Source organism: Phodopus roborovskii, unplaced genomic scaffold (genome assembly GCF_943737965.1).
Source record: "Phodopus roborovskii unplaced genomic scaffold, PHOROB, whole genome shotgun sequence".
NCBI lineage: Eukaryota > Metazoa > Chordata > Mammalia > Rodentia > Cricetidae > Phodopus > Phodopus roborovskii.
In genome coordinates this window covers 5582656-5610084 of record NW_026126407.1, presented here as the reverse complement: position 1 = coordinate 5610084, position 27429 = coordinate 5582656, and the positions used below count along the sequence as shown (strand labels likewise).

The window sequence follows — 27429 nt, the reverse complement described above, 5'->3', positions numbered from 1 at the left end:
AGGGGCCCTAGAATAAATTCAGTCTCAATTGAACAAAGTTATAGCTTTTCATTTCAAATTGGAAAGTTAAATTTCATCTCCAAAAAACTAAAGAGACAATGAGACTGTCATTACCAGACTGTGATGGAACAGATACATTCTACAATGGCCTCCACTTTCCTGCTTGTTCATTTGCTTCTCTATTAATTCTGGGAACAATTGGAAATTTTATTCCAAAATTGCCACATGCTATTTGCAGCTGATTTTTTTTTTTAAAGTGGAAAAGAAAGACTTCTTTTGTTTTGCTTTTTGTTCTGTCCTCCTGGCTTTGATTTATCTGACAGAAAAGGGAGACTAGGTGATGCAATTAAATATACACAGTCTTTGGGAGGTTCATGTCATAGAACATTCCTCTTTCTGGAAAACATGAACTAAGCACTTATATCAAATTTTGCAAAATATTTGCTTTTTCTTTGGAGACAATGATGCAGAATTTTTGTCATTTGGAAAATTGGCTACTTGTAACAGAAGAGTTTGTTCAATAAAGAGTTGTATGTTTGTTAAAAATAATTTGCAAGTTCATCTTAAAAATAAAAGCACCCAGGAGAGACAGTGACTGACAACTTGAGAGAGCCGTGTACTCACAGGCATGACAGGAAGTGCCTTTAAATGATCTGATTTGTTTGCACCAGAATTAACAAAAATGTTTCAAAATTAGAGAATATCTTTAAATTATTCTTTGTAATCAAGGAAATTTGAGCTGGCACATACCTTTAATCCCAGCACTTAGAGGCAAAGGCAGGCAGATCTCTGAGTTGGATGCCAGCCTGTTCTGCAGAGTGAGTTCCAGGACAGTCAGGGCTACACAGAGGAATTCTGTCTCAAAAACAAACAATAGTAATAATAACAAAACATGAAAATAAAATTGAGGAAATTGGAAAAACCCTTATAATTGGTGATCATATATAATAATGCCATCAACATAGTGAGAATCTATAATTCTAACTTAAACTAAACATCAAAAGGTAAGACAAATATGGAGACTGGGCTAAGTGCTGCTCCAAGTTACCCTGTATGATATAGAACACTTGCTTCAAGCTGGGGCTTGTCCGGAGCAATCCCATTTTAACAAACAGCAGTTCTCTCCATCTTCAGCATAAACGCTGAGGTGGAATGACTCACATCTTGTCTGTGCAAGTGAACAATCATAGCACAAACACGAGCTACAGACTGCTAAGCAACCTCTTTATACAATAAAGTGTAAACACCTATGAACTTCAAATTAAATCAGGAACACCTGGACACATGGGGATATCAAAACCACATCAGAAACCCAGACCTGTGAACTAATTAGACACACCAGACCAAAGAATGATGCAACCACTTCCCTTTGTATTGTAAAAGTCAGAGGTCCAGTGATTGCCTAGCATGTACAGGGCCCTTGGTGCAATCTCCAAGCACTGAAAGAAAAAGAAAAGCAAATTGCAGCTTGTTTATTCTTAGTAATGCTTGCTGTAGGCAGGAATAAGTGCCTGGAGAGCTCTTGTACATTGCTGGTGGGGAAATAAATCAATGCAATCAACAGCACAATTGACAGTAGGTACCCAAAGCTTTTCAGTTGTTCATTCTTTGACTTAGCCATTTCCTTTCTGGGAATCCAGTCTAAAAAAATTACTGGACCATAACAATTAGACTAGACTAGACATTTTTGAAAATTGAAATTATTTCCTCACACTTCTAGAGGCTGGACTGTCCAAATCGAAGGTTCAGAAGAGTCAGTGACTGATAAAAATCTCTTTTCTTGGGTTGCAGATGGCTGCCTTCTTGTATGTCCTCACATGAGCTTTCCACAGTGTTCATGCCCATATCCACATATGTGTTCCCCCAACCCAGAGACAGAGAGAGAGGAGGGAAGGAAGAAAAAGAAATAGAGCTTTTTATAAATTCACTGGCCCTACTCCACTTCTAGTTAAAATTTTAAACTGCAAAGATTTACACACAAATACTTGTCTTATTTTTATTAGGAATAATGAGAAAGTAACTGTCTAACTATAAAGATATGATTAAGTAATGATAAAAACATATAGCAAAACATTACCATGCCACTAAAGTGTTTTAGGGACCAAGATAGAGTAGACGTGTTTCCCCCTATTTCTCTAACTTAGATATCACACATAAAACAAAAAACTAAGCTTACTGACTATACAAAGAAAAGAAGGTAACAGTCTGCATAGGGGCCTGCACAATGGTGAGGGCTGTGGGCTTTTGGCTTCATGAATGCCATTCAGAAATGTCAATAAGACTAGACAAAAGCAACAATAAAACAAAAAAAAAAGTTTGTTTTAGCTAAAGGAATAAAAGTGTGAGTCATTATGATCTGAGGGAAAAAATCATAATGTTAACAGTAGATAAAAGTTGGTAAAAGAATTATAGGCTTAATATTTTTCTTCTTTAAACTTTTTTGTTTATAATTTTCTATAGTAAGCCCATATTGCTCTCTTAATGAAATATAATTCACTTATGATTAAAATTCATATTACTTTTATAATTAAAAATAGCATTTTCCTTTTGTTTGTTTTTTGAGACAGAGTTTCTGTGTAATGGCTCTGGCTGTACTAGAACTCACTTTATAGACCAGGCTGGTTTCTAACGTACAAGAAATCTACCTGCCTCTGCCTCCCACGTGCTGGGATTAAAGGCAAGTGCCACCATCATGCCCATCTTAAGAACATTTAACTGTGATCAATATGTAAAATAAGAAAAAGTAATAGAAAATAAAAAAAGAACATTTTCTAGATTGCCTATTTGTAGAGAAACTACTAAGACAACTAGGTCAGTAGCATTGAGAATCAAATTTTGCAAAGAAATATGTTATGTCTATGGTTACATTAAAAGAGAAAGCCTTGTCTTTCCTGAACTCACTTTCCCCCTCTGGCAGGCCAGTGTGTGGAGGGCAAAGAATCATTCTCAGAAGCAGCTTCTCTCCTGCTACCTTTTGGGCTCCTGGGTTCAACCTCAGGTCATCAGACTTGCCTCTACCTGACGTGATGAGTCACCTCACTTGGCTACTCCAAACTACTACAGCTCTGCCATTTGTTCTGTGTTTTTGAGTAGAGTATCTTGTTTGTACGGAATCTAGACAAGAACCATTCAGAAAGGGTTTAAGAAATCCTTCACACAGAAACTCCCGCATGGTTGTCACCTTCAGATAAGTAAGAATGTGTGAGAAGAGACCATGAAACTGGATTCGCTCGTGGAATCATTACAGAAAAACTGGAGAAAGAAAGGAAACAAAAGACTTGGAAGCACACTGGAGCAGACAGAATTCTGGTCTAACAAAATGGCTTTCACTTACTCCATTATGGTAGAATCATACTTTCCCAGGTTTAAAAAATACCATGGAGACCTCCAGTCTTAGATCTCCCTATATTTGCACAATCAGGTTTCGTTAGATATAAAATGCTGGTTTTTCTTGAACTTATCAAAAGGTGTCAGTAGAAACTCTTCATATTTTTGTATCATGAATGTCAACGAGTTGAAAGAAAATAAAGGAGCTATTTGAAAATTATAACCCAACTTCCGAGGGGTTAAATATTTTGAAGTATGTATCTTAGAAGTGATAAGTTTTGCTGGGCAGTGGTGGCACATGCCTTTAGTCCCAGCACTCATGAGGCAGAGGCAGGTGGATGTCTGTGAGTTCGAGATCAGCCTGGTTTACAAAAGCTAATTCCATGACAGGCTCCAAAGCTACACAGAGAAACTGTGTCTTGAAAAACCACAAAAAAAGAAAGAAAGACACAAGAAAAGAAAGAAAGAAAAAAAAGAAAGAAAGGAAGAAAGAAGTGATGTTTCTATTCTTTCATTTGATTTAATTCTCATGTGATGTACATTACATCTATCAAAAGATAACTGAAAGTGGTAGGATAATTTGATACAAATATTAAATAACACAGCTCCTTACTTGTATAAATTGCTCTTGGTTCAGTCCTGGTTCCATAGATTTCATCATAATCAGATCTTTGCAATACGATTCTAATTTTAGAATAAAAGTTATTTGCTAATTAGTTTATATATAATAAATTAATATTTTATACTTATACTACTAAAATTATTCTCAGTTAGTATCTATCCACAGTTACAGTAAATAATTTATAGTTGGGTAACATTCTAATTGCTATGAAGGGGTTTTTCCAGGCTTTATTTAATCAAGAAACTCAGAGGTTAAAAAGAATGGATCAAAATTTTTAATAATCAGGTTGGAATAAAGCAGAATCATATATGAATAATAACAAAATATTTACAAAATATATATTTATGAAAGCATTTATGCCAGCAGGTCTAAGGTGAAAGCTCTCTGTGACATCCTCTTTAAAGCATTTTTTTTTTTGAGAGCTAGTCTACATTTTTATTTTATATTTTGAGACAGGGTCTCTCTTCATATCCTTGGCTGTCCTAGAACTTGCTCTGAATCAGGCTCCCATTCCCCCAAGTGCTGAGATTAAAGGCATGTACCAACACACCCAGCTTAAAAATTTGTCTTTAATGTTTTTCAAATTAACAAACGCTATGTGAATGTGGTCTTTTAGTAAAAGATGTAAATAATATAAAGGCTATTCACCATCTCAGAAAATAATTATGGTAGGTAACCGTGTAAATTGTATGTGAATACAAAGATCTTCTCTTTTCTGTAATCGCCTCAGCATCTTCCGTCTCCCTGGCCCCAGAGCTAGTCACCACTGTTGTTTGCCATCATCTTTTCATGCATTTCCAAATGTATATGTACATGCAGACACAGACCATTTGTTTTTCTGTACTATTTATCATCATTCTGATTGGAAACTTACCTTTCTCACCACTCATTGTAGGTTTTTTCATGTATGATCAAGAACTCAGAGTGACAGTTTGGGATTGGGAGTCATCAACTGGAGTTGTGGGTTAAAATAAGCAAATCCAGAGTATATGAACAGTGTGTCAGATGATGAGAAAGCCAAAAAAGTAAACTCTGGAAAACAACACTTGTGCAGAACTGAGAAATCAAAATGCCAAGAGGTGATCGAAGAGAATCTTCTGACAAAGGGTGACTAGTATCAGGGAACATTACACCTCCACTGTAGGTAACTAGTAACAGGGGAATGTTACACCTCCATGTTAGGTGCTAGGGACTTAGCTCAGGGTAGAGATCCTGTCTAGCAAGCACAAGGGCCTGGGTTCAGTCCTTAGCTCCAGCAAAACAAGCTTCCATTTAATATGATAACTACAAAGTCCATATTGACCTTACCAAGAGACGCAGTTGAATGATGGAAGGACTAGGACACTAGTGCGTGCTCTCTCTCTCTCTCTTTCTTACTTCTAACAGCATTTCCACTTGCTATGAACAAGGGCATAGGGAAGACTCTCCAGTCACTCTTGAGTTTTGTAACTGGCAGTACAAGACATCAGCTATGATAGTAAGAGACCCTCCACCTCCAGAAAATTATGCAGACTAGACTGGTCTCTTCGACCAATGGCTGATATTGAATAACTTAAGGGGAAGAGTCATATCTAAAATTTTCTTTGCATTTTTAATCTCTCACAGTGTCTGGAACCAAGTGAGGGGTCAACAAATGCTGATTGAACTAATGATACAGCAAAGGAAAAGAGAGGGGTGGTTTAGAATTTCAATAATTTTCAGCAGGATCCTAACAGAATTCTCTTAACTCACTCTCTACTCACTCTCACCCAAAGTAAGTGAATAAGCAAAAATGCTGCAAAGAATCTCTGAAACAGAAATGGAGGCTGAGCTGAGAGGATAATTCCAGTTTTTAAATAGGCTAAGAGCAGGTAGAGGACAGGTGGTCAGGAAGGAAGGCCCAATTCATGTTCCCAAAAGAGCAAACAGGATGCTAAGAAACACACTTTAATTTAAAAAGCAAGGAAAGGGTGAGTGTGGTGACACATGCCTTTAATCCCGGCACTTGTGAGTTCAAAGACTACATAGTGGATTCTAGGACAGCCAGGGCACGCTGTCGAGAAAGACTGGCAAAACAAAAAATAAAAACTGGAGAGAATAATATTCTCACAATTTATAGTTACCACTGTAACACAGTGATTAAAAAAAAAAAAAAAAACAACCACTGCGTGATAATAAAAACCAGTGCATGATACTGGGAGACAGACAGGAGGATCTCTGTGATGTGAATGCAAAGACAGTGTATGTGATCTACAGTGAGTTCCAGGCCAGCAACAGGCCCTGTCTCAAAAAACAAAATAAAGCAAAACAATCAGTGGGTCACAAATTACATAAATCTTAGAATGCAGACTCAAGCTCTTAGTTACAAGTCAGATTTTTCCTGGCCTAGTCTCACATAAGGAAACATTTCTCAAAATCAATGCATCAAGACCTATGGTCTGTCATAGGGATGGAGCTGTTCTCACCTCCTGGTGTGCATCTTAGTTACAAGTCAGATTTTTCCTGGCCTAGTCTCACATAAGGAAACATTTCTCAAAATCAATGCATCAAGACCTATGGTCTGTCATAGGGATGGAGCTGTTCTCACCTCCTGGTGTGCATAGTGGAAATTTGTAAGAGAGCTTTTGTTGTTTCAGTGGTAGGGAGCTGGTATAAAGATAGAATTTCCATACTTTCTATGCAATAAAAGCTGCCTTCTCCTGTCAGAAATTGGAAAAGGTGGAAAGTCTACTTATAATAACTTTGAATTTAGAACTTATTTTATATGTAAACACAGAGTATAGTTTTGCTATTGTTTTGTTGTTGTTGTTGCAGAGTTTTGAGCCCACACTTTTACATATGCTCAGCACATGTTCTACTACTGAGCTAGCTATAACTTGGTCCCTCATTTTGCTGTTGATTTCTGGATATAAAATTACTGTGAAATTTTTGAGTGAGGGTTGAATGTAAAATTTGTTCTGGAACTTATCAGTATTTGTTCACCATTTCAGAAATTGTGTTATATAAAGTGACATTACAACTTCAATCTGAGCTCATAGGTAATACATCTGTTTTAGTCTGCATTTGAGACACACCTGTAGCCATGAGAATAGCACACACACATAAACACACACATGGAACATCCATGTATATGTAGATACATATGTGAATATATAAATTCTTTTTTACCTTATTTCAAAATGTCAATACAAGGAAAACAGCTGCTTAGATACAATCTTGCTTTTCTTATATCTAATCATTCATGAAGAGTAGGTTTAAAAGGTCTGACTATTATTTCTTCTAGTGATATTGTAACCAAACATTTACATATTGAGATAGAGTACATATAAACTTTTAAAGATTTATTTATTTACTGTCTATGTGAGTACATGTGAGGGGGCATGGGGCCTGTGGAAGCCAGGAGAGGTTGTTGGATCCCTCACAGCTGCCATTACAGCCATTTTCAGGACAGCAGGCTTGCTCCATGGGTGCTGGGATCTGAACTCTGACCCTAATTTTTCAGTAATTACACTTAACCATTGAGCTATCATTCTGCCCTATATATAATTTTAGTGCCTTTCTTTGTATAATTCCTTTATTTTAATATGGCACTATGTTTTTCTTCCAAATTCTATAATTACTATTTTCTAGAACTGTCACAGTATAATAAAGGAGGCAGGTACTAACCCAGTATTTGTGACACAAGGGAGCATTGGACTGAAAAGACTAAGGATGATTGATTACTTCCATGGGAAGAACAGAGGAGGCTAACTTAAATTTAAGCACTTCCAACAACATAGGCCTTAGTAGTGACTATGTGATGTCAACCTCCCTCCCCAAAATACGAATGGTAGAGTAATAGTCATATTTACCAAGATGAAAATCTGGCTTCTGAAAAAATTCATAAAGGACATTCTGAATCTGTAGAGAGAGGAGGGGAAAGAACATATTACTCCTCAATGACCACATATTTAGTTTTTTAGACTAAAAGTCATATATGGTCATATATGGTTTAGTATTTTACCTTCTCATGTATGTCCTTATTGATTTCTTTTCTCTTTGTGTGAGGACTGAGACACTGAAAATTATCCTATTTTATCCCCTTCAGAGGACATTTCTAGAAACCTTTGACAGTGAATGTGATGCAACTATCAAGCCAGGCGGTGGTGGCGCACACCTTTAGTCCCAGCACTCGTAAGGCAGAGGCAGGTGGATCTCTGTGAGTTCGAGACAAGCCTGGTCTACAAGAGCTAGTTCCAGGACAGCCTCTAAAACCACAGAGAAACCCTGTCTTGAAAAGCAAACAAAACAAAACAAACAACAAGAAAAAAAAATATTTACAACTATCTTGGCAACCTTGAGAATCTCTTTACTTCCTTATCTTCTAACTACTAAACACAAAATTTCAGAGTACATTTTGGCCCTTTATAAAAAACAGATTTTCATTTCTATGGAGAATTTTTTAGATTCAACCTAAACTGAGCAGACAGCACATCCCTGCCACACACATGCACAACCTCCCCAACTACTGATAGCCTATGCTAGAGCTGAAGATCCATTACAAATGATGAGCCTACAATGATGCATCATTTCTTACAAAGCCCACAGTGTGTATGTGAGGTAACTGCTGGTGTTCTATGTTCTAAGGTTTTTGACAGAAGTATAATGGTGACGTCTATTACCGAAATATCATATAAGGTTGTTTCACTGTCCTAAAATATTTTGTATTTTAATAGCTAAGAAGTAGAGCCAGCTTTGATGCCCAACAACATTTGAATGGATGGAGGAAGTGTAGAGCATTTACAAAATGGAATTCTACTCAACAGTACAGAATCATTAAACCATTTGCAGGAAATGTTTACAAAGCAAGATCATTGTGCTAAACAAAGCAAGCCAGGCTTAGAAAGACACATACTGAGTGTTTTCTCTCATGTGAGGAACCTTGATTTAAAACCTTGATTGTATTTGTGTAGGTCATGAAAGTAGAGTGGGGACCACAAGAGAGGAGTAAATGATCTAAAGGATAGACAGTATGTAACGCATACATGTGACTCGAAACAGAAAGGAAGACTATATGAGAGGAGGAAGGGAATCAGCAAGAGGGAGGTGAGGATATGGGGAGGCTTTGAGAGAGAAAAATGAGTAAGAACAAAGCATAATATATTATATACATGTTATACTAAATTATATATTGTATATAACACTTATGTGATATATTGTGTATTATATGAAAATGCTATGAAGAAACCTTTTGCTTAAATGCTAAGTTAAAAATAAAAATCCTGCATTCAATCTATTCATTTTTCTTTCCCTGATGGCAACAGTATCTTTTTTTCTCCATATTTTTCTGCTTTTCCAGAATGTCATGTAATTGGAATCACACAGTATTTGAACTTTTTAGCTTGATTGGAATCACACAGTATTTGAACTTTTTAGCTTGGCTTCTCCAACTTTGTTACAAGCACTTAAGTTTCCTCCTTGTCTTTCATGGCTTGAAGTCTCCCTTTTAGTACCAGCATTCCACTGCATGACACACCACGTAGATTTGTCTCCATTTACATCAAGGTTTCTAAGTCACTTACTTGTGTGGGCAATTACAAGTAAAGCCACCATATGCATCAATATGCAGGAGTTGGTATGGACAGGAAACTTGGGTAATTTGGGCAAATATAAAAGGTTGCTATTATTGAATTGTACATTATAAAAGTATGTTTAGTTTAATTGTGTGTTTAAAATGCACACAAAAAATCACCAACTTAAGTTTTTTTGTTTGTTTAGAACAATGGTCTGAACTGTAGTATGATTATATTTTATTTATGATCTAACAAATAAAGCTTTGCCTGAAGATCAGAGTGCAAAGCTAGACACACTAGCTAGCCATAGAGGCCAGGCAGTGGTGGTACACACCTTTAATCCTAGTAGCCACACTAGTTAGCATTAGAGGCTAGACAGTAGTGTCATACACCTTTAATCCTAGCACTCGGGAGACAGAGGCAGACAGATCTCTGTGAGTTCAAGGCCACCCTGGGTTACATGAAGTTGATCTAGTTTAAAAGAGAAACAGAGCTCATACAAAGGTGATGTCAGCACTTGGGATCACAAACATTTAATTCCAACACAAGGGAAGTAGAGACAGAAGTGATATGACTGGAAGAAAGGAATATAAGGCGGGAGGAGACAGGAGCTCAGTGCAGTCTGAGGATTCATAGAGAGATGGATGTAGTCTGAGCAGTCAGTCTGAGGACACAGTCTGAGGAGGCAGGCAGTCTGAGGAAGCAGTCTGGGGATGCAGTCTGAGGACAGGATCTCCCCTTTGGCCCCAGTATTGGTAAAGGTAAGAACTCTCTAGAGACTGGCCACTCTGCTTCTCTGATCCTTCAGCTTTCACCCACTGACGACTGACTCTTAAGTTTTTATTACTAAGACCAAAGAGAATTCATGCTACACTGTGGGTTGTGTTCCTTTGGGGGTCCCAACACATATCAGATATCCTGCCTAACAGATATTTACATTATGATTTATAACAGTAGCAAAATTATGAAGTAACAAGGAAATAACTGTATGTTTGGAGGTCACCACACATGAAGAACTATATTAAAGGGTTTCAGCATTAGGAAGGTTGAGAACCACTGGTTTAGAAAGAGAGATTTTTGTTGTTGTTTTAAATTTATTTCACGTGTATGGGTGGGTGTTTTGCCTGCATGTATGTCTGTGCACCAAATGTCTGCCTAATGCCAGAGGTTAGGAGAGAGCATCAGATCCTCTGGAACTGAGTTACACACAGGTGTGAGGCACCATATAGGTGTAGGGAATTGAATCTGGGTTCTCTGGAAGAGCAGCCAATAAATGCTCTTAAATGCTGAACCATCTCTGCTACAATGTAGCCCTGGTTGGTTTCAAACCTATAGCAATCCTCCTGTCTCAGCCTTCCAAGTTCTTAGATAATAGGCATGTGTCGATTTAGTCATTTTAAAGAGTACATATGTATGTGCAGAACATTTACATTGTTGTGAAATATATACTTATGATTTTTCTTTTCACAGTTTAAAATTCTATAGCAACTGAAGACCAACTCCTCTTCCTCTCACCCATTCCCCCTTGTAACTGCCACCCTGCTTTTTGTTTCTCTGAATGAAACAACTTTAGGTACCTCACACTTGTGAGATAACTCAACACATCTTCCATGTTGATTTAGTTTCATAAGCAGCATTTTTTTCAAAGTGATTGTACTGCTTTGTATTTTGTACTAGTAGTGAATGAATGTTCTTTTTGTTTGCTTATTTTTGGAGACAGGATATCTCTGGAGTTTGGTCTAGGAACTACAAAGTGGAGAACTGACATCTACAAATTGTTCTCTGACCTCCACTGTTGCATGCACATTGTCCCCCATCCCCACACAAAATGAAAGAATAAAAGACAATCATTTTGTTTGTTTGGTTTATTCTTGTTATTTGAGACAGGGTTTCTCTGTGTAGCTTTGGCCGTCCTAAAATTCACTCTGCTGGCCTTGAACTCACAGAGATCCACCTACCTCTGTCTGCTAGGCTGGGATTAAATCCATGCACCACTATTACCCAGCGATCTACAATTCTTTAATGGCATGTGATGTTGGCATTGTCTCAAAGGTTTATTTGCTATTTGCATATATTATGTACTTTTGGTGAAGTGCCTGTCATGTCTTTTGTTCAGTGTGTGTGTGTGTATGTGTGTGTTGTTGTTGTTCAGATAGTGTCTCACTATGTAGATCAGGCTGGTATTGAACTTAAAGTTGTTTTCTTGCTTCAGCTTCCTGAGTGCTGGGATTGTAAACATGTGGCACCAGGCCTGGCTTTTGCCTATTTTTAAAAGGGCTATTTGATTTTTTTACTGTTGAATTTTAATTAATGATTATTTTATATTTTGGACAATAGTCTTTAATAAGTTTTGTTTTTGTTAATATTTCTTCCACAGCTCTTCTTCATTGGTCTATTTAAAGTCATTTACCTTAAAGTGAAATATGATTGGCATTGTATCTTATGATTAAATATTTTCAAATGCCTACACAGCTAAGAGAAAATACTTTATTCTTAGAGAGTATCTGTTCTTTGCAGCTAAGAGATATGGTCTCACAGATACACAAAAAGTCCCTCTCTCTCTATTTCTCTCTCTCACACACAGGAAATCCATCTTTGTAATGATTAGATTGGAAACCCTTGTCAGAATCAAAATTTTAAAAAACTTTACTAGATTTCCATTTTATTTTTCATGTCCATTGACAAATAGAAGAAATCAATAAGCTCCCATGGGGTAGAAAGGTCAAGAGCTGACATAGTCCCACTTAGCCCGGTAGCAGTAACCCTCTTAGCACTCATCCCTCTACCCTTCACATGTATTCTTTCTCTTACCACAACTATAGGAATCATTCCTCTGGGGTTGAGAATCCATTCACTGAACTGTTCCTCCAGAGCCTGCTTTCTCATGGTGGCCACCTTGACTTTGACTGTGCTTATATATTCTCTTTGTTCTCTCTTTTGTTTCACTTTCTCCTTCATTTTGAATACTCTGGAGTGTGAGAACATAGAATAAATGTTAAGAATCCTCAGTTTGGTTCAGATAGTTGAGTGGCAGAACCCAAGCATGCAGGGCCTCATTTAAACATGGGAGCTGCCTTTCATCCACCAGCATTCACTGTTCCGAGCACTCAGCTTAGGCTAACTTTTACTATTATTTACCTTTTTATACAGTCTGGCCTGTTTTATCTAAGTAGTAATATATTTCAGAAGTATTTGTGGGAAAGTTATTTAACATAATAATTATGGAAAACTGTAGTGATATCTGAGAAACATAAAAGTATAACTACCAAAAGACACAGCAATCTTACTTTTGGATATATTCCCAAAAGACTTGAAATCAGTTAGTTAAAAAGAGGTTTGCATTCATATATTAATTGCCTCACAATTCATAGGAGCAAAATATAGAATCAATTCTGAATAGATAAAGAAAATTTGTCATACAAACACAATAGATTATATTGCAACCTTACAAAACCAGAATCTATTCTTTGTGAAATATGGATAAAATTGGAGAACTAAGGCAAGTGAAATAAACCAGGCAGAGAAAGACAAAGGCCACACATTATTACTTATATATAATATATAGTAAAATGTAAAAATATCAAACTCAGAAGCAGAGAGTACAATGATGGTCACTGAGGAGATTAAGGCCAAAGGGAACAAAATACTTCAATTATAGAAGGAAGAAGCCTGGCAACGGTGGCACACACCTTTAATCCCAGTACTTGAGAGGCATTTAGCAGGCAGAGGCAGGTGGATCTCTGTGAGTTCAAGGGCCAGCCTGGTCTACAGTGAGTTACAGGACAGCCAGGGCTGTTTCACAAAAAACATTGTCTTGAAAACCAAAAAAAGAAAAAAAAAAGAATAAGGTTTTTAAAAGTATTGAATAATAATTTAGTTTGTAATAGAATGTTACATATTTAAAAATTGCTATAACTTTCAAATAAAAATGATAACTACTTGAAGTGAAAGATGGTAATTAGCTTGACTTAATTATACTACACATTTATAAATCATAACATCACATTGTACCCTATAATTATATACAACTATAATTAGTCAATTTACAGATTTTTGTTTTCTTTTTACAAAAAAGTAGTAAGAATATCCTTAGAGCCACACACCTTTAATGCCAGCACTTGGGAGGCAGAGGCAGATAAATCTCTGTAAATTTGAGGTCAGCGTGGTCTACAGAAGTGAGTTCCAGGACAACCAGGGTTGAATAGAGAAATCAAGTTTCCAAAGACAAGCAAGCAAGCAAATAAACATACAAACAGAATACCACAGAGGCTTTTTTACACTCTCTAAGGGCAGAGATGGTCTAAAGCCTAAAGGTCACTAGCCTTTTTCCCCCCTGGACATAAAAATCACCTGGAGAGATTCTGATCCCAAAACTAGGATGGAAGCATGGAAGGTCCTCTTATCAGAAGCAGGCTAGTTCGTTCTGATGCTCTGGACTAAATGTGAAGGATCTGCCTGGGAGTATATCTTGTCTTGTTGCTGCTGCCTAGCTGGAATCAAATGCTTTTGCAACTCTGCTGAAGTCCTGAGTACAAGAGTAACTATTGTACTCAACCAGAGATGCATTGCCAGGCTGAGAATGGGCCAGGAATGGAGGCTTCAATTGTTCCTATGGTAATCATCCCTATTAGAACTTTAAAAAACCAACCAAACAAACTCCTAACTGTTTTGACTAAAATCAAATCACATAGTTCAGAATAATAAAAACAGCTCTGAGTGTCAAGTGATTTTTTTTTTTTTTTTTAGGTCCAACAACATTTGGAATAGGTTTTCATCTTTCAAAGAGGAAAGACCAAGACAATCCAACAGATTTGAAATGCAAAAGAATTTCACTGAGAATGTGGACATTAGATACATCTAATAGTCCAAAAGAAAGTACTGAATTGAAGATGTTATTTTATGTCCATGTAAAGCCTTTGTACTTCTCTAGGAATATAAGCCTTCCAAAAGAAACTTTCAGGTTAGCATACAGAAGAGCCTCGTGTGAACTTCTGAAAGGTTATACTTTAAAGGCTGGGCTAAATTCCTCTAGTATACCTGCTAAGCATCCAAATCTCCTGGGTACCTTCAGGTTTTCTCACTCTCCCCTTCTCACATTGCTTCTCTCTCTCTTGTCTAATACAGCACGTCTGCAGTTTCTATCTTCATTTCAATATGGCTTTCTGTTCTATACCCTTGTATCTAGCATTCTCTTGTTTACTTAGCCACATTCACTTATTACACAAGCATTTACTGGCTAATTGTTACATATTCTGCCATTATAAAGCTCAGCAAGTGATGGCAAAACAAATCAGTGATCGTGATAGTGTTATAAGTACTGAGTGTCTCCAGATCTTCCTAAGTCACAAAAATAGATTCACAAAGTTATTTTTCTGTCACATTTTCATCTGCTCAAAATGTTTTTCCCCCTCGCTTTGCCTGACTACATCTTCCACATACTTTGGGTTTGAGTTGAGACATCATTTCCTCCCACATCATGATGCCCATATTTAGAAATAAAATCTAGTTTTGTGCTTCAGAGACACTGTATATGAGCTTCCAAATATAGTCCAAATGGATTTTAAATCGATCATGCCACTCTTTGAGGGAAGGGATAACATTTCTGTTGTCTACATTATTTTATGAGAATGTTACATCAACCAACAGAATTCTACACCATCCAACACTTTGTAACCTTAGGCAATATAGGGTAGCTGGAACCTACAAGGGGATTCTAAATATAACTCCCAGGATAGGAAGATAGCTTAGTTGGCAAAGAGCTGGCCTTACTAGCATGATGATCTGAGTTAGATCCTTAGAATCCAAGTTAAATGGAGGAGGAGAGGGAAAAGGAGAAGCAGGAGTAGCAGGAGGATGGGAAGGAAGAAGAGGAGAAAGAACAAAAGGAAAAGTTAGGTGGGCATTGTAGCTATGCACTTGTAATCCTGGCACTAGAGAGGTGACAGAAACAGGCCGAGTCCTGGGGTTTGTTAGCCAGCCATCCTAGACTACCTGGTAAGTTTTAAGCCAGTGAAAGACTGTCTGAAAGAACAAAGGTGATCAGCCCTGAGGAATAACACCTGAGATTGACCTCTAGCCATGGGCACATGCACACATATGCACAAATACGTGCACACATGTGCACACACATTGACACACATAAAAGCTAAATAATAAAGCTAGGTATGGTGGTATATACTTTGTAATTCTAGAACATGGGAGGCCTGAGGCAGGAGGATTGTTGTGAGCTTGTAGCCAGCCTGGACTTCATAGCAAGACCCTGTCTCAAACAAATCAACTAAATAATCAAGCATTCCCCCCCCCCATATGAACAAAGGTTCTGAGATTTAAAAACAACAACAAAAACCCACAGCACAAATCTGATCAAAGAGTATAAATAAAGAGCAGGGATGTAGTCATGGATAGAGTGATTGCCCAACACACATGGGCCCTGCATTTGATTAGCACCAGCGCTGTACAAACTGGGTGTGGTGGTACAACATAATCACAGCACTCTCGAGGACGGATGCAGGGATGCCTAAAGTTCATTGCCATTCGCAGCTACAGAAGGAGTTTAAGACTGTTCAAGGAAAGGGAGGAGGCAGGGAGGAAGGGAGGAAGGGAAAGAGGGAGGGAGGGAGGAAAAGAGATTTTTAAAATTCTGTGTGCATGCATGGTCTATGTGTGTGCGTGATTTAGTGTACATGTGTGTTTGAGTGGAATCTTAATATTTGAAAATTGGGTAGTACAAAATGAGCTAGCAAAGGAAGCTAAGGACTAAATAGGGAAATAGAGCAATGGGAAAAGTAGGATATCTCAGAGAAGGGAAAGGAAAGGTATTTCCAGAAGGAAGTGCTATCTTTATGAATACGGATGAGAGCTCACATTGAAGAAGGGCCACGATTTTCCTAGTGGGTCTAGAGAATTTGGTATCATTTATTGAAGATAGATTTGTACAAAATCAAATAAATATAAGAGGTTGATAAATATGTGGGAAGTGATAAGAATATATATGGACAAATGTCCCTAATAAATGTGCTGGTTTTCATTGTATATGGTCGTGCTGGAGAGATGCTCAGGAGTTAAGAGCACTGGCTGCACTTCCTGAGGAACAAGTTCAATTCCCTGAATATACATGGTGGCTCACAACCACCATAGCTTAGGTTCCAGGGAATCTGACACCAGCTTCTGCGGACACCAGGCACACATGTGGTGCACAGACTTGCACACAGACAAAACACTCATACGTGTAAACTAAAACAAAATAAAACCATTGTTTAAGATGTGTTCTTCATAATAACCAGAGTTTGTATTATTCTATGGGTGTGATTCAATATTGAGTGCTCAACATCCATGCTGTAAAGACCCACCAATAAGTCTAAAGTATTAACTCACCTAAAACAGTGAGCCACAATTCCCCAGGCCCAGGCCCAGTTTCTAATAATATTGTGTTAAAATTTCTGTCTTCCAAGAGGTTGTAAGGGCATGAATAATTCTCAGTGCATAAGCCTACAAGTGCCTCCAAAACATTCAGAAGTAGCACCTGACCCAGAGCAGCTGTGATGGAAAGTAGCCAGGAGAAGTGATACTCAAGGGACTTCCTGGAGGACAAGGAGAAATTAACCTGCTAGTTCCAGAAATGAGGACTAAGATGTTTAGACAAAGAGAATACTGAGGATACTGAGTTGATAGGTATGAAATTGTAAAAGTGTGCAGCAAGAATGCAGCCTATCTGGCTGGAGTGGATAGTAGTCAGGGTCAGGGCTAAATTTACTATCATTGCGTGCTGGGTACCTCCTACACAGCATGGCTAAGTCTTGAAGCTGGCATTTGTGGTAAAGATTTCCTATTTCTATATGAGATGGTTGAGCCACTTTACTGGAGAAGTGACAGCAAGGCAGGACACCAGAGAGAGGATGATTTATACAGGATGGGAGAGAGATAAGAAAGTATCTGGTTTGATGATATAGGACCAGGTAACAATGGGATATGCATGCCCAGAATGTTATTTGTAGACATGCTAGAGTTTATAAGTTGGTATGCTTCTGGTTGAACAAAATTAGGAATTATTAGGCTAAACCCTTACTATGCACCAGTAGGTATATTAGAAATTCAAATACCATTAAAAGCATTATCCTTACTTTTGGTAAAATATGATTTACTGGATTGATAAAATCTATTTTCCAGTACAAATTGACAAGCTAATATTACTAATATCACCTGTGGAGAATCACTTGCAGGATTTCCTCTCATAAAGTAGTTTCAATTTGGCTCAGAAAAGAGGTGACAGCTGGTATGGAGTGTGAGCAGACAGCTGTCTAGGAAGCCAGTCTCCTGGCAACCAAGGAAAGCCCGTATTGAGGATAAAATACATCCTGTCTATTGCCAAGTTCTAGCACTGGAAGTTGTAAAGATGAGTTAGACATTTTTGAGGCATTTTGGTGTGTGAAATACAAAATATAAGTACTGTGAGGTAAATCATAAAATCTTTTGTACATACCACATCCAAGCAGAAAATACATAATGGATTTTGGCACGGTATGTGTAAATTACTTGAATATTGCACAGGAGTTAATTTGTATAAAATTATAATAAATAAAATAAGATAAAGGCCTGCACCTTTTTCCCTTTAAAATTGTACTTAGTTTGTGTATCTCTAATATTTTAGCATTTATACTGACTTGTTCTTATTGTTTATGTAGCTGTAATAGAGAAAGTAATTCTTTGGAATATCTTTTTATAATTAATTCTCTTCTTGGAATAAATGCTCTATCATTTTTTTTGCTTTTATTTTATTTTTTATTTAATTTTATATAACAAAGTCCAATTAAATGAAAACAAACATTTATATACAATATTTGGGAATTTGGGCGTCGTTCTTTCCAAACTACTTCCTGCTGGTAAGGGGCGCTGTCTTGGGGTAAATGCTCTATCATTAATACATAAGATTAATAAAGATAATTTGCTGGAAAATTCTTCAAAGATACCTCAGAGTAGAGCAGAGATCATTAAGAATAATTAATAAATGACAGGATAATAAAAAGATTCAAGTGTTGATTTTGTTGTTCATTTGTAAGCCTCCCAAGTGCTGAGATTACAGATGTGAGGTGCCATACACAGCACTAAGATCTCTTAAATCTACTTTTCTGATCATTTGGACTGGCATCCTAGGAGCTTATATGTCAAGATTGATTGAGAAATAGACACTGCCTCTGGGATAATCTGCAATTCTACTATTAATAAGCTTCCCTTTTATTATTTAAAATTCTTTAGCTAAAATGTTATATAACATAACTGGTTTTGGTGCCCAGTTTTACAAATTCTAACACATTTATAAGTATGTGTAACTCCCAGGCTACTAAGAATTTATAATCTTATTTTAAGATATTTTTCATTATCAAGTCACAAAACAGTGGAAAGAATCTTTCACATATAAATCCCCAAGTACTAGAGGTATCAGAGTCAGAAGAGGAAAAAAAAAAACAAGAAAAATAAAGATATAAGAGCAAGTAGCACAATCCCAACCTATTTTATGGCTTTGCAAATTTGCATGCAAGGCGTAAAGACCAAAGTCCATTTGGATTCTCAGAAACTTGATAAAAATCAGTAAATTATATTGTGCATATAAAGCCATCAGGCAGCAGAGAGACTGTGTTTTTCAACCATAAAAAATTATTTTACATAAATAAAGGTCTGTTCAGTCTATTGTTAGGAGACACCAAACAGACATAAATAAATCCTCTTTTTCCTGGGAAGAAAACAGATAAGTATTGTAAGTCAAAGTCACTTTAATGTTGTTACCAGAAGTTAAACTCTTGACAAACCACAAATATTTGGCCTACTTTTGATGAGTAGAAATAGGAAATAAGTTTGTCAAGAGTCTGTAATGGATTAAGGAAATGTAGGGCAAAGGTCAAAGAATTTTAAAGCAGTACTAATTTTACTAAGATTGCTGAGTATACAAGCTTTAAGTTGGTAGGCGCTGGGAGCAGAACATGCTGTTGAAAAACATCCATGGGCTGTCTGATTAGGCTACAAATGCCTGACATTGTCCTTGGTGGCATACAATAGATTTTGGACTTTTTCCAGAGGGGGATGAAGTTCTAATCCTAGTGATCCAGATAAACGAAGCCTTTGATTACTTTAACTCTTTCATGAAATCCCTACAGTTGTTCCAGTAGAAACCAGGTGAGGCTGGAGAGATGACTTAGAGCCTGGTTAAGAGTGCTTGCTGATCTTGCAGAAGACTGGGGTTTGGTTGCCAGCACCCACACCAGGCAGCTAATAACTACTTATAACTCTAGTGCCAAGGGATTCAACACTCTCTTCTGGCCTCCAAATGCACTTACACACACATAGTGCATGTGCGTACATGCAGGTACACACATACACATAAAGAAACTAAGACTCTTTATCACAGCCCAAAATGGCCTGGAACATCAAATTATCAGCTCCAGAAACATCAGCGAAACAAACTTGTCTTCATGTGTCATGTCATTGGCTAGCAAAGGCACCTAGACCAGGGACTTGATATGTCCATTTGTTATTCTTATTATAGCTTCTGATAAATGACAAATTCCTAGAGTTTTATGTACTGCTTGAGGTTTATATGTCTCTCTGATAGAAGGAAGGGCTTGTCAAGTTTTCAATTTATAGCTTTGACATCAATTCCCAAATTGTAAGTATATCTTTGTGTTTTTCAAATGGGAATAAGTCTACATGCAACCAAACAGATGGTGAAGAGAAGTGTTCTTTAAATTATTTATTACATTCAATGACATTGCTTCCTGCACACTGATGGAATTTTTCATTAGTACTAAAGCTCCCTTCATTTGGTTTCTTTTTGCCTAAAAACCTCCAGCGGGATTTATTTTAAATGCATTCCCAGAGGATCTCACTCAAAAAAAAAAAAAAAACATAAGAAATAATGTAGGCATCTGAATATTTGGGGCATGTGGGTGTTGGGAAGGGAATTCAGGGCCTTGTGCATAGTGTCTTTACTTCTAATAAGACACCCTAGGTGATTTTGATGTCATAAGTAGGGAACCGTTGTTTTTATTGAAAATAAAAGTCTCACTTCCACATTGCACTGGTTATCTTCAGTTGTCAACTTGACACAGCCTAAAATCACTTCAAAGGAGAAGCTTCAATTGAGGAGGTGTCCACATCAGAGCGGTCAGCGGGATTATTTTGTTTATTTAGTGATAGAGGAGGGCACAACCCACTGAAGGTAGTGCCATTCCTCAGGCAGGCTGTTCTGGGATGTATAAAAAAGCAGGCTAAACATGAGCTAGTAATAGGGGAAGTCCATCTGTATATATGTTTCTCTTATTGGTTGATGAATAAAACACTGATTGGGCAGTAGCCAGGCAGGAAGTATAAGCAGAACTACTGGATAAAGAGAATTCTGGGGAGAGGAAGGCAGAGAGAAGCCACCAGGCGACAACTTGTAGCTACTGGGAAGATAGGATGCACTAGGTGTTCTTTGGTAAGATAAGGCCACGTAGAAATACACAGATTAATAGTTATGGATTAATAATTAAGAGAGAGCTAGCCAGTAAGATGCCTGAGCCATCGGCCAAACAGTTTATAATTAATATGTCTGTGTGTTTATTTGGGGATGAAGGGTGGCAGAACCAGTCAGAACAGAAACTCCATCTACAAGACTGTGAACAAGTCAGATAGTGTAACACAAATAATAAAAACCCAGAGACAGATATTGGGGTTCAAGGTGAAGATCAGAAAAGCAAAGCAGCCAGTCACTAGCTCTTACCTCTATCTCACACTGAAATGGGTAATCCTGTCTCTACGAATCATCCTCAGAGTACAGTGCTCTCAGTCTGGAAACTAAATCTCTCATGAGACCCTTTGCTTCTTCCTTTTATACCTCCCTAGTGCTGGGATTAAAGGCATGAGCTCTGTTATACTTTTAGACTTATTTACTCTTGTGCAGCTCTGGGTAGCCTTAACTTACAGAGATTCATTTTGCCTGCCTCCTGAGTCCTGGGATTAAAGGTGTGTATCACCAATACCTGACTCTATGGCTGTGGCTAGCTTTGCATTTTGGTCTCCAGTGGCTTTAATAAATCATAAACAATATATCACCACAAGATAATACACAATGTTCCTCCATTGTTTCTGATAACAAGCAGTGTTCCCCTATAGTGTCTTCGTTTGCTTCCTGGTTGAGTTCCTGCTCTGACTTTCTTCAATGACAAACTGTGATCTGCAAGTGTAAGTCAAAGAAGCCCTCTGTTTCTGCTAAGTTGATTCTGGCCAGAGTCTTTTATGATGGCAATGGAGAGCAAACTAGAACACGCATGTAAAAACATAGGAGTTCTCCACAAAGTAATATGTGTGTGTGTGTGTGTGTGTGTGTGTGTGTGTGTGTGTATGCATAGTATATACACTATATATGCATAATTTCAAAGGAATTATCAGGGCTGAGAGGTGTAGCTCAGTGGCAGAGTGCTTGGCTAGCATCTTGAAGGTTCAGGATTCCAACCTCAGCACTACCAATAAATAAATAGATAATAAAAGGATATATACATACATATAATCAGCTGTTTACCCTATAGAGAATACAACAAACAAGACATAAAAAATCTTAGGATTTTTTAAAATCAATTTGGGTATAGGTCTGCATACCAGAAGACATTCAGAGAAAAGTATGGAAATTTGGGGAGAGGTTCTGAGATATGAAGTACACTGTTCTTGAGATCTTGGAGAGACCTCAGAAATACCATTTACATTAGGGCTCACTAAGCCAAAGCCAGCCCATTCACAGGTTGACTTTATGTGGCTGATAGATTTCAAAGTGGTATTTTTTTTTAAATCAAAAGAGTAATAATATTTTGTGATAAGTGAAAATTTTGTTAAATTCAAATTTTATGACCCATAAATAAAATTTCAAGGGCACGCAGGCACTCTGACTCATTTATATGTTGTCTATGGCTGTTTTTGTACAATAGCAAAACCAAGTAGTCATGACTCAATTTGCCAAGCAAAAATATTTCAACATTTGTGTAACCAAATGTACCAATATTTTCATGATTTTTGAGTCGTGGATTAAAAGGTTTTATCTATTCCAGAGGAGGAGTTGAACTAATGGGGAGGAAGGAAAAAACAAAGGCAAGTATTGAGGGGATGAGTAGAACAAAGTGTGGAGTGTGAAAAATAAGAAAATCCACTATTATGAATATTAATTTCCTTGGTATAAATAAATTAGTTTAAATAATGATTTCTGGGGCTAGAAAAATGACTCTTAAGAGCACTCACTGGCCCTTTCAGAGGATCCAGGTTCGATTCCTAGCATCCACATGGTGGCTCATAAGTAGCTATAACTTCAGTTCCAGGGGATCTAATGGGCTCTTTTGGCCTTCGTGGACACCAGGTACACATGTGATGCACACACACACATACAGGCAAAACACTTACATACATGAAACAAATACACATACCCTATTTTGTTCAGAGGTTGTTTTTGTTTTGTTTGAGATGAAGTCTTACTCTGTGGCTCAGGCTGGCTTTTCTGAAACAAGCTATGTAGCTCAGGCTGGCCTCAAACTTGTGGTGATCCTATGTTTCACTTTCTCAAATGCTTCAATTATAAGCATGAGTCACCATGCCCAGCTTTCTCTGGTTTTTATATGACTTCATTTAATATATAAGCAGCTTTGGATAAATCTAAAAACTGATATAAGTTTTATTGTCATAGGTTGTTTCATTATTATATCAATGTTATCAGGAGCCCAAATTTTCAGAGTTAAAAAAAAAAAAAAAAAAAAACCCAGAAGCTGGCGCCATGATGCATACCTATAATCCCAATATCTGTGAGGTTGAGGTCAGGGTGTCCACATTAGGCAAATGCTCTGCCCCTGAGCTAATCCCCAGCCTCTACATAATTTTTAATATACTACTTTAATTAATTCTTTAAGAATTGCATACATGTATAAAATGTACATTTACCCCCTAACTCCTCCCAGCTCCACTCATTGAATATTCATTCATTGAGTCCAGTTGGTGCTGCCCATAAACTCACAAGGGTGGTGCCATCCTATGGTTAACCCACCAGGGGCCACATCTTTAGGAAAACTATCTCTCCTCCCCTTAGAAGCCATCAACTATCAATAGCTCCTCAACTAGAGCCCTACATATTATTTTTTTTTTGTAAGAAAACATTTGATTTTAGGTCCAAAAAGAAAAGAACCAACATATAAAGTAAGTTGTTGATGGTGAAGCAGTAACCCAAGAACCATTTCTACTAAAGTATCAAAGACAAGAATGTACACACAGCCATTGTTGTGCACCCCTGAATTAGATGTAATAGTCAGTGCAACTAGATAAGAGAAAGATATTAGAGGTATAAAAATTGAAAATAAAAAGGAAGACTATTGTTTGAAAATAGCATAGTTATTTCCCTAGAAAACCCAATACAGCAATTCAATTTAATATAAGAAAACTCAGTAAGGCAACAGAGAACAAAACCTATATAGCAACTAGTAATTTTCCTTTCTTTGGATACTACCAGACTCCCCAAAAACAGTAGTGAAGGAATAAGCCACGTATAATAGCAACAAAAATTTATGAGATAACCTGCAACAAATCGAAGAAGGAATATGGATACATATATGCATGAAAACTTTAAGGCAATAGTGATAGATACAGAAGAAGATGAGAAATGTTAAGTGGCAATCACATAAATGCTTGTCCTTGTAAAAGATGTTCATCAGATGGGTGTTTCAGTAATCTTATGGGGATTACTGAGTAGCCATTTGGAAAAGAATAAATTGGGATCTACATCTTACATATTACACTAGCATAAATTACAAATTTATATATTTGTATATGTTTAAAATAAAAATCAGTATGATAATAGGGTATGGTGGTGCATGCCTTTAATTCTAGCAGGAAAAAAGCTGGTGGATCTTTTTGTGTTCAAGGTCAGCCTGGTCTACATAGTAGATCCCAGGCCAACCAAGGCCACATAGTGAGACTATGTTTCAAAAGCCAAAACAACAACAACAAAAATCCCCACAGGAACAGAAGAATATATGGGCAAATCCCTTCTTTACTGAGTAACTGACTCAAAAAGGGATGTCATAAAAGTTAAATCCAGCTGCATAACAAAAGATAAATGGGAATGTGGGGATATTTGCAATTTATATTATTTTTTACAATAAAAATAAAATTGAAAATTCATATTTGTACTTGCTAATGTATAAGTAAAAATAATCTTTGTAAGGGTTCATAGAATAGCAGGTATCTATAGCAGAGATAGCTGCTGGGTAGACAGAGAGAACAAAAGAAAGACAACTTTTCCCTGTACATTTGTTGTTGTTTTTCTAGACAAGGTTTCTCCGTGTAGCCCTGGCTGTCCTGGAATTTGCTCTGTAGACCAGGCTAACCTTGAACTCAGAGATCCACCTGCCTCTCCTTCCCTAGTGCTCAGATTAAAGGCATGTGCCGCCACCACCCAGTTTATTATACAAGTTTTGTTTTGTCTTTTGAGACAAGTCTCACTATGTAGCTCTTGTGGAACTAGTTCTGCAGACCAGATTGGCTTCAAACTCACAGAGATTCACCTGCCCCTGACTCCTGAAGGATGGGACTACCGGCATGTACCACCATGCCCTGATTATTATACAACTTTTTAAAATATATATATTTTTTTGACTTTTGAAGTAGGATGGTTGCTCTCCAGTGCTGAGAGTCTAATACAGAGATAAATATATACTTCAGGTCCTAATGTGATGATCAAATTCAAGTAATTAGCTGGATGTGGTGGCCCAGTCCTAGAATCCCAGCACTTGGGAGGCTGAGGCAGGAGGATTCCAATGAGTTTGAGGTCAACCTGGACTACATTGTGAATTTAATCCCAGTTTGAAATTCAAAGAAAAACTCTATATCTCAATAAAACAAAACAAATAAACTTATTTTAATTCATTAGTCCTTGCAGTGCTTTGAAAAAGTGGAGCACATAGTAGGAACTCACTAATACAGAGCAATACTATGTAACCTTGAATTTGCTTGGAGTACATAGCTCAACAGCAGAAATATGAGAGACCCTGCCTCAAAAAGCTGGAAGATGAGGACTGACTCCCAAAAGTTGTCATCTGACCTTCAACATGTGCCACAGTTACGTGCACCACCCATATTCTATCTACATACAAGAAAAATGTATATCATAGAAAATAATTCTTCCACTCATTAGAATCATTAAAAAGAAACTGAATTTACCTCAGTTCCCAAATGCTAGAATTACACGTGTGAGCCACCACCAGCAGCCAACAAATGCCTCTTGATTAACTATAAAATCATTTCTTTCAAGTCTTGTCTGTATTCACATCATTGTTCTACTAGCTTTTCAATGTAAGGAGATAGATCATCAACTGAACACACACAAACTGTACCTGTTGCTGATCGTATCAGGAACATATACCTTCAGTTCTTCTGTGACATCTTTCATCACCCTCTGGTAGCCAGACATTCCTGGGTCTTTGACATAAAGAGTATTGTTTCTCATTAAATATTCCCCCAAATAATTAATTGGATCAAACTTGGTTGGGATATCAGCTTGGCTCAATAGCTTCTTCTTTTCTACCTGCATTAACATTTGTTCTACTCCAGGAATCAAGATGGGAAGAAGCTTGTCCAGCAAGTATGCCCGTGTAGTTAGTGTCATGTTATCAATATTAAACCACTCTTTAGCCAAGTGGTCCCTAGCGAGCTTTTTTGTAGTCTTCTTTTCTTGTTCCTTCTTTAGGCTATCCTTCCCTAGCATTTTCTGCTGCATGACCTGGGCTCTTGCTTCTAATCTCTCAGTAAGATTTTTCTTCCATGGTTGGTGTGTTTTTAACTTCTGTACAACATCTTCTATAGCAAAAATCACTTTTGCAGGTTTTCTAACCACAACATTCCTGGAAGCTGCATGAGAGTCCTTTGTTGAAACAGCTGAGAAGAAAAAAAATTCAGTGTAAGAAATACTAGAAGTATGGGGCTGGAGAGAAGGCTCAGTGGTTAAGAGTTCATACTGCTTTTGCGGAAGACCCTGGTAGGTTACCAGCATCAACAGCATGCAGCTCCCAGGGACCTGTGATTACTGATCCAGAGAGATCTATCTGATGCCTTAGGCATCTGTGGGCTTCTGCACTCATGTGTACATACTACACACAAATACACATACCTATAACTTTTAAATTAAAAATTTTAATTTTTAAAATTTTTTTAAATTAAATTTTAAAAAAATTAAAAAAACACTATAGAGTCTAATTGATGACTTTAGTATATATTTAACAACAACAAAAACCTCAAAATTGTCTTTATATCCTTTTACATGGTTTACTGGAGCACCATCAAAACAAAAAGCCTGAGAACAATCATTTGAACCATAAAAACATTTGTTATTTTGTTATGGAATATTAGTTTAAGATGTGTTTCAGGGCGGGAGAGATAGTTCAGTGGTTAAGAGCACTGACTGCTCTTCCAGAGGACCTGGATTCAATGCCCAGCACCCACATGGCAGCTAACAACTGTCTGAAACTCCAAGATCTGACACCCCCACACAGACATACATGCAGCCAAAACAGCAATGCACATAAAATAAAAATAAATTACAAAAGATGTGTTTTATTATTTTATGCCGTGGAATGTTTTTTAATGATGCAAGGATGTGTTGCATTCTTTTATGTTGCATTTGTTTAACTCTGTGAAGCTGTGTCACTTTGCCTGCCTAAAACATCTGCTTGGTCTAATAAAGAGCTGAATGCCCAATAACTAGACAGGAGAGAGAGAGAGAGTCAGGGCTGGTGGGCAGAGAGAATAAATAAGAGGAGAAATGTAGGGAAGAGGATGAGGAGTGAGAAGAGGGGGAAGAATGAGAGGAGGAGAGTGCAAGGGACATACATGCCTGGAGCAAGAAGCCAGACAGACAGATGCTGCCATCCAGACATTAGAAAAGCAGTGTAAAGG

General features: G+C 37.4%; 1 protein-coding gene across 1 annotated transcript in view; it reads right to left on the bottom strand.

Annotated features, from left to right (window-relative positions):
* Positions 1 to 26169, bottom strand: part of Efcab5 (EF-hand calcium binding domain 5) — an 82760-nt gene extending 56591 nt beyond the window's left edge. Inside the window, exons 1-2 of the mRNA XM_051181585.1 lie at positions 25872 to 26169; positions 12292 to 12448 (exon numbers count right to left, since the gene is read on the bottom strand). Of these exons, the coding sequence (XP_051037542.1) occupies positions 12292 to 12448; positions 25872 to 26143 (429 nt within the window). The 5' untranslated portion in view covers positions 26144 to 26169. The remainder of the gene's footprint in view (positions 1 to 12291; positions 12449 to 25871) is intronic.
* Between the last annotated feature and the right edge of the window lie 1260 nt (positions 26170 to 27429).